The sequence below is a fragment of the Mastomys coucha genome, unplaced genomic scaffold (assembly GCF_008632895.1).
Source record: "Mastomys coucha isolate ucsf_1 unplaced genomic scaffold, UCSF_Mcou_1 pScaffold21, whole genome shotgun sequence".
NCBI lineage: Eukaryota > Metazoa > Chordata > Mammalia > Rodentia > Muridae > Mastomys > Mastomys coucha.
Window position 1 is genome coordinate 1411263 of NW_022196904.1, and position 13938 is coordinate 1425200.

The 13938-nt window shown below is 35.8% G+C and overlaps 1 protein-coding gene across 1 annotated transcript in view; it reads left to right on the plus strand.

The window, feature by feature from the left end:
* Window positions 1-1816: 1816 nt before the first annotated feature.
* The window catches only part of LOC116104120 (vomeronasal type-2 receptor 116-like), a 15351-nt gene continuing 3229 nt past the window's right edge, over window positions 1817-13938 (plus strand). Inside the window, exons 1-4 of the mRNA XM_031390909.1 lie at window positions 1817-2040; window positions 4929-5220; window positions 6911-7711; window positions 9263-9490. Of these exons, the coding sequence (XP_031246769.1) occupies window positions 1844-2040; window positions 4929-5220; window positions 6911-7711; window positions 9263-9490 (1518 nt within the window). The 5' untranslated portion in view covers window positions 1817-1843. The remainder of the gene's footprint in view (window positions 2041-4928; window positions 5221-6910; window positions 7712-9262; window positions 9491-13938) is intronic.

Here is a 13938-nt window from a genome sequence, read left to right on the forward strand (position 1 = left end):
CCACCCTCTCCTGCTTCCTGGCCCTGGTATTCCCCTACACTGGGGCATAGAACTTTCACAGGGCCAAGGCTGCTAATAAGGAGATACTCTTAATCACTGGGTTTAGTGATGCAAACTTGCAGAAGCAGGAGGATTGACAAATGTTACAGGCCAGCCTTGTATATATTGAGTTCCCAGCCAACCAGAGTTAGTTACTTAGAGATCCAGTTCCAGGAGGGGGAGGAAGAGGAGGGTTAGGAGGGAGAAGAATGGGAGGAGGGGAAGGGGAAGGTGGAGATGGAGGAGGAACATCTAGGAATTGTGGTACACACTTATAAAACCGGCATTTGGGAGGCTGAGGTAGAAGGATTGTACATTTGAGTCCAGAGTCGCATACATAACCAGACTGTATCCCAAACACCCTAAACAAGGGCTTGAGGGTTGAAATAGTGTACTGATCTTTCAGAGGACCCAAGTTCAGATTCGACCTCTTAGGGTACTAGTTATTTGATATTGTTGTTCCTAAGGGGCTACAAACCCTTCAGCTCCTTTGGTCCTTTCTCTAGCTCCTTCAATGGGAACTCTGTGCTCAGTCCAATGGATGGCTGTGAGCCTCTACTTCTGTATTAGTTGGGCACTGTCAGGGGAATGCCAGGGCCAATAAGTGGGAGAGGGTGGGGTGACAAGCACGGGGAGGGGGGAGGCAACAGTGGTTTGTTCTTGTTGTTTTTGTTTGTTTGCTTTTTGGAAGGTATACTGGGAAAGGAGAAATCATATGACATGTAAATAAAGAAAATATCTAATAAAAGTAAAATAAAATATGCTTTTAAATGTTAACAAATTTAGATAAATTGAAATCATGTAACTTTTCTCATCATAATGCAATAAAACTTAAAAAAAAAAGCCCAAGACTTCTTCACAACCACTACCACAAGGTAAAATGACCAAAAACAATGCAGGAAAACAAACATAATGTAGAATAGATGTGTTAGCCTAAGTTATTAAATTGAAAAAATGTTGAGGATGTGGATAGTAAATAATAATTTGGAATTCTAATATAAAGATGACTTTTCCATTACTAATGAATTTTTGGAAGGTAGAGTGAACTTTTGTTGGATTGGAAATAAAGGACACAGCATGGCTTCCTGTCTGGATCTTGTTGAGTCTTTAAAACTTAGTCTTTACCATGCAAATTAACTGTGGATCTGTGAGGAAGCCTATAATTTTGGATAGAGCTGGATTAAGTATTTTGGGGGATTTGATCTGTTTATTGATTCTCAAGACAATGGAAGCACAGGTTTTGTTTAGATATTCTTAATTGTCACTTCTGTGACATAGTCCATACTCTATAAGATCTGTGGATCTCAGTGACTATAAACATGAGCCTGCCTCTCCCTGACTTGGACATTGTAATATAGTGTCCTGTGTGTCCCCATAGCTCCGATTGTGCTATTCCTGGGTGTCTCACTGTGAATAGTCTGAAACAATTCACTTGACATAATTTCTTATTGTGTTCACATAATCAGATTGTTGAAATTTTCCAAGGAACAAATTAGGACAAAAGGGTTTCCTTCCACGCATTCACAAACATGAGTGATATCATGGATCCTGAGAATGAATTATCCTCCTAAGTATTTACCTACCCGTGTTTATTACATATGCTGTGGACACCAGTTGCAGAGCCCCAGGAAAGAAAGTACTTAAGTTTCCTCCAGGGCTCAGGAGCTGTCTGAAAATAAAATGAGTCATGAATATGAAACAAGCCTCTCCTTAGACCAGAGAAATAAAAGCTGGTAGAAATTTGATGTGCTGTTATGCATGGCACTTCACGATTCACGCTGCCCAGGTTTAAGGCAGGAAAAACATGTTCATTTTGAGGGGAGTCTCCTTCCTCCTTAACATTCCACTTCTCATGGCCAATTTCATTGATCCCAGGTGCTTTTGGAGAATACATTTGAATGAAGTCAGTGATGAAGATTTGGGGATGACTTGTGCCTTCATCCTTGCAGCAGTTCAGACGCCTATTGAGAAAGATTATTTCAACCAGACTCTGTATGTCCTGTAAGTGACTTGTATTTTCCATGTAAATGACGAATTGAATATTTATTGAGTGCTCTGAGGATGAAGATTAGGCAAATCCTTGAGTCTTGTGTCCTGTTGCTAAGTCTGAACACCAAGAAACAACCTTAATTCCTTTACAGATTCAATCCTATTTACTCCTTTAATTAATCCAGTGAAGATTTTGGTTTTCTTGCAGGTGGAATTTGACTTAAAGGCTGGGAGCTTAGGAATAAAGGACTATCTACATTGATCCTTACCCTAAAGCCCTCCTATTAACAGTTTACATTGCACTCTAGACAGTGATGGCTTATTGACATTGATCCGTAATATTTCTTTGTTTTTATTCCAAGTACATATAAATAAATGGTCATAAACTCTGCTGAAAGTCTTTGTATAAGTATGTTGTTCCTGGAGCATATGCTGGTTCCAGTAATTTTCATGGCACATATAGTTTTCAAGAACTTTACATACATACAAACTTACTCTCTCAAGTTCATTGCATGTGGTCACTTCTTGCATTCTAAAGCTTCATCAAGTTTGGAAAGAGAAGGTCTTTACACTCAGAAATTCACACTTCATATGAATGCCTGGGGGATATTTCTGTATGTATATGAGCAAAGAATATTTAGGTCATGATGGGTCAAGACATTAATGTATTTTAATAGATAAAATCCAAAAGACCTGTGGTTTTGAGCTTCACACAGTTTGTGTATAATCACTGGCATTTATGTTTTATAAATTTCAGTTTGACACTCTCTCTTTAGATTGAAACATATTTGGAACATATGGAATCCAACATGTTTTTTACATTGCTTGACTAGTGAGGCTATCAATAACAGTGGTGACTGCTTATGTCCCTTGTCACTGGCATGGGTGACAGTTGTGTGGGATAGTTGTACACTTTAGTACAGTGATACAGGAGCTGTATATAAGTTTTTTGGCCATTATTTAAGAAACATGTCTTCTCTTTTCATGTCTAAACTGGTTAATATGTGACCCTTTTAAGATATTTATATGTTGTGGGACTTCTTTCAGTAATTTTAGTAGATATTAGTGCACATGTTACCAATGTGGTAGCAATACCCTTTTTTTGGATTGCTGATTGTTGTTTTAAAACACAGCCCTTTAGACTACTAGGCTACACAGACAGCTTAAGTAACTGAAGTTCCTTAAAGTTTACTTGTAGGAAGTAGTTTGAGCACTGCACAAAGTCTACTCTCAAAATTTTCTTTTGTGTATTAATAAAAATTTGATTGAGATTCCTTATGTGTGGTAATAAAGAATATTCTAAAATAGCCTATTATTTTTTAGAATATAGAATGAAAACACAACAGGGGTATGCTTTTTAGTGAAAACCTGATTGTATTTATGTCAATTTAGTCAGTAAATATATGTATGTTTAGTGTTTATTGATAAAATTACATGAAATGACGAGGATGAGACAGGAGATAATATTCTTTACATAAACATAAATAAACACAATATGGTATTATTCCATTCCCTCTGTTTTGTGGCCCACATTTTTTACAGATAGAAAATAAAATGAATACGTTATATAAATTTACACCAAAATCTCTTCTACTTTATAAGCTTATAATACTAGCGTGTACCAATATTACTGCCATTTACTTATTTTCCAAGTTCTCAGTAGGATGCTAGTGTTGTTGTAGTGTAACTGGAAAGATTATCAAAGATGTTTCCTGGAAATTAATGTCTAATGATTTGAAGTACCCATAGTGAATATATCACCTTTCTTTGTAAGTAGAAAGTAAAAGAATGATACTTGGGTGGTGGAACAAGCCCTTAAACTCTGCACTAAATACCTGGCACAATTGTATACCTAAATTTGAAGTGAGGATTGTCTACAGCGGTTGAGATATATATATATCTCAACATGTTTTTATTTTTTATTATCTTTTCAAATTTTTATTAGATATTTTGTTTATTTACATTTCAAATGATATTTCCTCTCCTAGTTATACCTCTGAAAACAAAAACAAAAACATAAAACACACCCTGTTTCCTCCCCCCTCCCCCTGCTCACCAACCCATCCTCTCATACTTACTGGCCATGGCATTCCCCTGTACTGGGGTGTATAATCTTCATAGGACCAAGGCTTCTCCTCCCATTGATGACCAACTAGGCCATCCTCTGCTATACATATTATAAAGTAATATCTTATAAAGCACTTGGATGTATTGCCCTCTAATGAACTAAATATTCCTTGCTCAAATACATACAAACATAGACATGTATCAATTACAAAATGCATGTTGTATTTATTTAAAAATAAATCTTTAGAAAAGATTTTCTTTCAGCAAAGGATTGAAAGAGAAAATTAAGAACGTGTGGATAGATATACAGGGACAAGTTAAGAATATTAGCCACTAATTATAAGTGATTGTAAGTACAGGAACCAAATGTTGCTGCAGAAAGACCATTACGCATTGATAAATCATGTTTTCACTTCCTTAAACAATTCAGTTAATTTCACAAGAAAATGTCATGAACTCAATGGCTCTCATAGCACATGGTTTTTTATATTGCTCAATAATTTCCAAATGAAGACTTGATTAGAATTACAGTTTTGTCAATATCTATGGTTTTCTCTTTATCTTCTGATCAAGCACTCAAAAACAGAGATTGAAATGCTCTCTGTGGATGAGGTGAGTACCATCTCTTATTTATGAGAGCCATACTGTCATGAACTTTTAAAGTGTTTTCTATTTTCCAGGTTCTTGTACCAATCCAATTTCACAATAAAAGCTATTTGTTCCCATCTTTAGAGGACATTTGCAGAAACTCCCAGTATAGCATAGTGCTTCTACTGAGAACAAATGATCTTGTATAGGCATCTGTCCATAATAAACACTGTACTCTTTTACAGAAAAACAACTAAAAACCACAAATATGCTTTGGCATTGGGGTTTGCAATGGATGAAATCAACAGGAATCCTGATCTTTTACCAAATATGTCTTTGATTATAAAATATTCTTTGGGCCGTTGTGATGGAAGAACTGTAATACCTATACCCTATTTATTTCATAAAAAAACCCACAGCCCTATCCCTAATTATTTCTGTGATGAAGAGAGTATGTGTCCATTTCTGCTTACAGGACCCAACTGGGAGGTATCTTTAGGTTTCTGGAACAACCTGGACAACTTCTTATCTCCACGTGTGAGTTATCATAGGCCAGGAATTCTTACCATCATGTGTCTTTGGGGGTCTTTGATAGATTTTAATAAAGTTAATGGAAGAGGTTGGGCTTATGCTTCTATCAATCTGTATAGTTCCAGGATACTTACTAATCAAAAACATGATAGGCCTTCTGCTAGGGTTCACCTCCAGAAGCTGACAGATACCAACAAGGAGGAATAGAGGAGGCCATGAAGAATTGAGTCTAGCATGGTGGTAGAGAGAATCTTACAACCTTGACTGACGGGCAGTCAGAATGTTTCTTTATTTATACAAATCTCAGTAAGCAGAGATTGATTCATGTTGCTCCAAAACATAGAACATATTATTTCCGTTGCTAGATATGTGTTATCTTCATTTTGATCAAAAGTTTAAATTATCATTTGTAAACTGTGAAATAACAGAATTTTTCTTTACACTCATGGTGCTGATATAAGTTTAGTCATCAGTGATAAACTGTAATGAAACAGAAATATATTTTACAAACATTTTTTCTATAACCCAACTTTTAATTATCTGGAGTATTATTTTGCAAAGACATGAAAGACAATTCTTAACCTGACAACTCATGACAATACAGTGGCACTAGACAGGATGAAAAACTCCAATCTAGTATGTGAAGTTAGCCATTTGACTAACTGAGTGTATGACCAGCCATTAAGAGTCAGAATGAAAATTGTCATAAGACCTTCTGGTAAAAATTTCAGGCCCATACTACTATAGTTATGATATGTCATTTTCTTTAATAATATGATAATTATGTCATATCTTTGTGGAATATAATGCTATGTCTTATCTTGTTTTTTCTTTTGTTTCCTCATCATAAGATCCAAGATTAGATCTTCACAAATGAACTTTTCTAAGAAACAGGGGCTATGGGGTTCTGATACCTCATTCTTTCATATTTTTCCACATGATTATCCATCACTATTAGACACTTTGTGTGGAGGAGATAACTCCATTCAATCTAACTTTGTTTCTGTATATTATCCTCAAGAGGTATAACTTATGAGTCCCATATATTTTGCCCCATAGTTATCTCAGTATTTAGTAGGATGAATTTTTCTAATCTGATCTGCTACTTTTAGGCAGCCAAATGTAGTTTACATTTTTAAACTTACTTTGATCTGATTATCTGTTTCCTGAGGAGGCACAGAGGCAGACATTGCCAGAGTATGTTGGAGCTTTAACCTAAAAGGGAGATCTCTGGCATTTTTATGAGATATACAACCTCTAGTGTACAAGTAATACCTTCAAGTAGTGCAATATGAGAGTATCTTTCCCCAAAAGCTAAATTAGTATTGTGTACAGGACTTTCCTGTTAAATCTTAGAAGTATTTCTAGATTATGGCATAAATTTCTTTTAAAAAATATTAGATATCCCCACGTTGTAAATGTAGTAAAATCCCAACAAACATTGAAAACACATGTATCAAGACTAAAACTTAACGACAGAAATGCAGTTATTATAACATGTGAATACATTTTGTTACATCTTTGTCAAACAGCTATGCTTGCTGTTTCCATTAGAAGTGGATGTGCCAGGCTTTCACACTTGTTTGTATGAATCAGAGATGAGAGAAAAAGTCACAAGTAGTCGACTGTTTGCATGTAAATATGATTACAAGTTTTTTCAAGTGCACTACTCCTCATGCTGCTCTCTGTGTTGTAGATCCTTCATCTTTCCTATGGACCTTTCAATTCCATCTTCAGTGATGATGAACAATATCCCTATATCTATCAGATGGCCCCAAAGGACACATCTCTAGCATTGGCAATGGTCTCCTTCATACTTTACTTCGACTGGAACTGGGTCGGCCTTGTCATCCCAGATGATGATCAAGGCAATCAATTTCTCTCAGAGTTGAAAAAACAGAGTAAAAACAAGAAAATTTGCTTTGCTTTTGTGAAAATGATCTCAGTCGATGATGTTTCATTTGAACGAAAAACTGAAATGGACTATAATCAAATTGTGATGTCATCCACAAATGTTATTATTGTTTATGGGGAAACATACAATTATATTGATTTGATCTTGAGAATGTGGGAACCTCCAGTTATACAGAGAATATGGATCACCACAAAACAATTGAATTTCCCTACCAGTAAGAGAGACTTAACTCATGGCACATTCTATGGGACGTTTACTTTTCTACATCACCATGGTGAGATTTCTGGCTTTAAAAATTTTGTACAGACATGGTTCCATCTCAGAAGCAGAGATTTGCCAGAGTGGAAATATTTTAACAATGAAGCCTCAGCGTCTAACTGTAAAATACTGGTGAACAGTTCATTTAATGCCTCATTGGATTGGCTAATGGAACAGAAGTTTGACATGGCCTTTAGTGATGGTAGTCATAACATATACAATGCTGTATATGTAGTAGCCCATGCACTCCATGAGATGAATCTGCAACAGGTTGATAATCAGGCAATAGACAATGGGAAAGGAGCCACATCTCACTGCTTGAAGGTTGAGTTTCTTCTATTGGATGAGCTTTGGTGTCTTCAATTGTGTAGCTGTTTAGAGTCTCTCAGATGCCCAGACTGAATGAAATAGGAAACATTTTCCAAAATAGATAGGTTTCTTAACATTTTTCTTTACAAAAAAAAATCTAGAGATTGTTATGAATGTGAATGGAAAAAGAATTCAAAGATTAGCAATGAAAATATGTGGTTTTATACAGAGAACCTGAAAAATCCATCAGCATAACCCTTCGAATATTGGATATAAACAGTCCTCCCTCATGAATTTTCTCCATGATGAGAAGATGAGTTTTTATAATTGTCAATTATATGGAAATTATTTTAAGGAATGATTTTCATTAAGGTTCTCCAGTGATTCTGCCCCCCCCCCCAGTGTAGGCTCTGGAGAATTTTCTTGGTTTTCTGTGAGAAATTATTCAAGAAACTATGCTGGTGGTAATCAGTTCCATCAGTAGAAATGTGAATATATGTGTGAATGTATATTTCTCACTGTGTATGTATATGTTTTACTCTTTCTCTGTATCTGTGTTTATATTTGTGTTTCTTTTTTTTCTTTTTTTTTGGGGGGGGGCCGGGGTTTGAGACAGGGTTTCTCAGTATAGCCCTGGCTGTCCTAGAACTTACTCTGCATACCAGGCTGACCTCGAACTCAGAAATCCACCTGCCTCTGCCTCCCAAGTGCTGGGATTAAAGGTGTGTGCTACCACCACCCAGCATATTTGTGTTTCTTTGAACATACATGTTTATCTCTCTGAATGACTGTGGAAGTGAGCAACAATTTTTTCTATGTATGAATTTCTTTCTATAAGTGTGTTTGTTTATATTTGTGTGTATGTTTCTTTGTGTTTTTTCTCAGAATATGTGTATTTGTGTACATTGTATGTATTTTGTGAGTGTTTATATGTACTGATATGTATTTATACCTGCTTTACTGTATATGTGTCTGCCTATTTCTTTGTACTTGGCATGGCCTTTGCCTGCCTTTTTGACATTAGGAGTGAGTATAAGTTTCTCTGTGTGTCAATATCATTCAGGGCTGGTGCTTATATATTTATACCTCTCCCCGTGTATTTCTGCCAATCTATGTGTTTGTGTATGTATGTGTGTTTATACGTGTACCAGTGTATGTATTTTTGTGATTTCATATCTGTGATTTTAGTTGAGTGCATATGTATGTCTTTTATGTGCCTGAATGTTTACGTATGTGTGTCAAGATGTATCTATATTTGTGTGTAAGTGTGTAGCCGTATTTTATGTGACTTGGAAAAGACATGAGGCTGTCTCTAAGTTAATGTGTGTGTGTGTTTGTGTGTGTGTGTTTGTGTGTATCTGTATTTGTTTCTCTTTGTATTTGGTAGTCTTCACTGAGATTACTTAAGTTCTTGGAATAGTATAATAATTTCATTTATCCAATTGCATATGTTGTGACTTCTCTCTTTTATTCTTTAATCATATTTGCCTTTACTGTGAAATCAGAATAAATTTTTTGACTTGAAGGAATGGTATATACATTATAGTGCAATGCTTGTTTTTTTAGGTAAACTCCTTTCTGAGAAAGACACACTTCACTAATCCTTTTGGGGACAAAGTGATTATGAAACAGAGAGTAATACTGCAGGAAGACTATGACATTTTTCATTTTGGAAATCTTTCACAACACCTTGGGATTAAGATGAAGTTAGGAAAGTTCAGCCCGTATAATCCACATGGTCGACATTTTCACTTATATGTAGAGATGTTTGAATTGTTCATAGGAAGTAAAATGGTGAGTGTGTACTAACTTATTGATCTACAATACACAGCAGCAAACACTGTCAAGTGGATATGGGGCAACATATTGAAATTAAAATTGTTGTCGAGCCGGGCATTGGTGGCGCACGCCTTTAATCCCAGCACTTGGGAGGCAGAGGCAGGTGGATTTCTGAGTTCGAGGCCAGCCTGGTCTACAGAGTGAGCTCCAGGCAGCCAAGGCTATACAAAGAAACCCTGTCTCGAAACCCCCCCCCCCAAAAAAATTGTTGTCATATTAGAAACCAATTCCTAGGCTCCTGTATTATGTTTTTTTTCATTTTTGCCATCTTTATGAATTTTTTGAAGATTTAAAACATGCATAAAGTATACCTTTGTCATATCAGAACCATTTTCTGAAATATAATGAATACAAAACTGTTCTTTACCACTGTTTGATATTCTTTCCTTTAAATTAAACAAAATTTTCTTCATATCATTGTTGCTATTACACAGTATTCTCCTCCCTTAAACTTCTGAAACAGGTGTTGATAAGAGAGAAACTAATGTTAGTGTTATGAAACACTAAGAGTCATAATTTCTAACCTTTGTCATTAGATCAAAAATTGTTTTCCCATATAATGAAAGGACACCACCCCATTCACAAATAAACACAATTACAGAAATTCATATTCACAGAAACATCACATTTAAATAAATTTGAGGAACCCCTTCACACTTTTAAGTAAGATGAATAGAAGATCAAAGGAACCTATTGACAGCACTAGAACAACAGTCAAAGAAGTGGCTATTAAAAAAACTCAAATACAGCAATAATAGAAACCACACAAAGCAACAAATAATTTTCAGTTATAATTGAATATTTGTGTTAACATTCTCTAAAGGAAATCAAAAACAAGGCTGATTTATTTATTCATTTTTTAAAAGATTTATTTATTTATTATATGTAAGCACACTGTAGCTGTCTTCAGATGCACCAGACGAGGGCATCAGATCTCATTATGGGTGGTTGTGAGCCACCATGTGATTGCTGGGATTTGAACTCATGACCTTCTGAAGAGCAGTCAGTGCTCTTCCCCACTGAGCCATCTCACCAGCTCCCTATTTTTTAAAAGACATTCGTAAGTTCCATCAGAAGGTAGGGAGACACATTCACATACAAGAGGAGAACTTTTCTTTATTAAAAAATGGAAGAAAACATTATAATATGTAATAAGAGGGGAAAAGGAAAATTTTAAACAATGCTTTTCATAGATATATATGGAATAATTTGACACCTACCACAAGATACAACACACAACAGAAAGATCATTCTCTGAGAACAGGGAGAATTTTTTTTGAAATTTTGATTGTTTTATTTATTGAAAATAGCTTGTGGCCCTGCCTTAGAGCTCCCAGGGATTAAATCACCAACCAAAGAGTACACATGGTGAGACTAATTGCTCCAGTAGCATATGTATAGCAGAGAATTGTCTAGTCGGTCATCAAGGGCAGGAGAGGCCCTGGTCCTGTGAAAGTTCTATGCCCCAGTATAGAGGAATGTCAGGGCCAGGAAACTGGGGAGTCTGGGTTGGTGAGCAGGGGGAGAGGGAAGGGAACAGGGTTGTTTTTATTTTTTTATTTTTTATTTTTGTCTTTTTTCGGAGGGGAAACATGGAAAGTAAATATCATATGACATGTAAAGAAAGTTAATTTCTAATAAAAAGATAATAGCTTATTATTCTCACATAATATATCCTAATTACAGTTTCTTTTCCTTCTATTGGGATATCACCAATTGTCAGTTTTTCTGCCAAATATATCAGAGTTAATACTCCTATTGCCCTCCCAACTGCTTTTTCTATCAGATCAACTTTCTGTCTGTCATTAGAAAACAACAGGATTCTATGGGAGAACAATAAAATAAAACAATACTAAACACAAACTAAGACATCATAATTGGATAAAATTTTTGTAACGCATTATGGTAACTAGACATATGAAATGGTACTAGGTGAAGGACCAGGAAATCCTACTTCATATCTTATATGAATAATAGTGATTGAAGCATGAGATATTGATAGACAATTGAGTGATTGTTATTTGCACTTTAGTACTAAGAATACTTCATTTTTGAAACTATAATTCAACCAGTAAATTTTATAATCAGAACATCTGGAATTATTGATGCTAATTATTTATTCCATGTGAATAAGTATATAATAAGAAGCTCCTATAAACTATTAATGTTGTACTGCAAAAGGAATTCCTTGGACACAGTGATGTTATATGTCAATGGGAATTCTACATAAAAACCCTGAAATAGACTGCCCTTTTCAACGTCAGCCAAAACACAGAAATCTGGTAGTTAAGTACTGTTGGTATCTTCTTTTATCACTGATTAACCATAACATAATTCCCAAATGCAAAGGAAGTAGGCAAATTTTTGTGACCCATAAATGCCGTAGCTGGAAATTGATCTTATGTAAACTGAATGTCTTTATGCCTTGGGAGCATAAGTGTGAAAATAAAATCACATTGATATTTGTGCCACATGACACCAACTCATTGTTTCCACTTGACTATTCCATATATTATAGTCAGGATTTCTTGAAGTTGCTGGGATGAGATCAATTCTCAGTTTTGCTTGCAAATATATCAGAGTTAATACTCCTCTGTAACTGCTGACACTCCTGAATTGTTCTTTTCCTACTTTTAGTTGGTGTCAACTGCCTATTCATTCAGTCAGAAAATTATTATTTTTTGGAGTTGTGCTACTTATACTTAAGGAAGCACTGCTTGAACATAAATGAGACTTAAATACCCTTCATATGTGTCCATGTGGCACACTGCATGGACAGAGAAAGCATCATATATCACAGTATACTTTAAGATTTTATATGAAGAAACAGTAAGTAAATAGCAAGATTATATATACTGTAGTTAATTGTGTTTACCTTTGTGCCTTCAGTAGGATCTGATATGTAGTAGGGCTTTTATAGAAAAATTTGCAATCATATTCCTAACATTCAGCTGGTATACTTCTTAAAGGAGACTAGAAACAACAAAAAACAAACAAAACAAACAAAAACTAGTATTCATTATCAGTGTTCATTTTTACGTTGTATATCCTACCTCTTTCCTTATTTCTAACATTTAAAACATCAGTGCATAACCTACTCAAAGCAATGTAGTAATGGAGAATTATCTTTTGACATACATTCTTTCTCAAGGCGTTCAGAACTCTTTTTCAAAGCTTTCACGGTCTGAAGCATCCCACAGTTTTGGGAAGAGGAACCAGGTCTTATTTCATTATAGTTGTTTTGTAAGACAAGGTAATCTTGAGTTTTGTTTCAAGCCCTTATCTTAATTGTGAGCAAATGAACACTTTATAGTTCTATTCATGTGTAAAATTAGGTTTACAATTTTGAATAACCATGGCAGTGGTCTGAATATAATACTAAAGGTAACATATCTATAAGAAGTATAAACTGATTATCATTTGGCCCTTAAGAAAACATTAGTACCTTTAGCTTAATACAAGTAGACACATACAGCCTTACTACTAAACCTTCCTATAAATTACTGCTGTTTATTACTTTTGTAGGATTGAAGAGTGAACCTACTATGTGTTAGGTATAACATGAAATATACTCCCGTTTTTATTGTGGATTTTGTATTAGTGGCTTATTTTTTCAAAAATTTAAATTGTATATTTTATTTATTTACATTTCAAATGTTATCCCAAATGTTGCTTCTAGTCTGCAAACCCACTATACCATCCCCCCTTACCCTGCTTCTATGAGGGTGTTCCCTCTCCCAGCTACCCACTCCTGCCTCACTGCCCAAGCATTCCTCTATACTGGGGCACCAAGCCTTCACAGGACCAAGTGCCTAACTTCCCATTGGTGCTCCATAGGCCCCTTAAACTCTTTAGATGCTTCCCCTAACACCTTCATTGGCATCTCTGTGCTCAATCTGATGGTTTATTCTGAGCATCTGCATCTATATTGGTCAGCATCTGGCAAAAGTTCTCTGGAGACAGATATATTAGGGTTCAGCAAGAACTTCTTAGCATCCACAATAGTGTCTGGGTTTGGTGTCTGCATGTGGGATGGTTCTCCAGGTGGGTCAGTCTCTGTGTGGCCTCTCTTCAGTCTCTGCTCCACTCTTTGTCCCTATATTTCCTTTAGACAGAAGCAAATCTGGGTTATAATTTTGGAGATGGGTGTGTGGCACCATCCCTCATCTGAGGGGCCATGCCTAAACTTTGGATATGGTCTCAACAGTTTTCCCTTCCCATTCAGTGGTATTTCAGCTAATGTCATCACTATGGGGTCCTGGGAGGCTCTTGCTTCCATGGAATCTGGGACTTTCTGGTTGCTACCCACAGATTCACATCCCCAATTGCTATACACTTCTGTTCAATTTTCTGACCCTCTGTGCACTTCCTCCAGCTTCTCCCATACCTGATTCTTTCCTTAT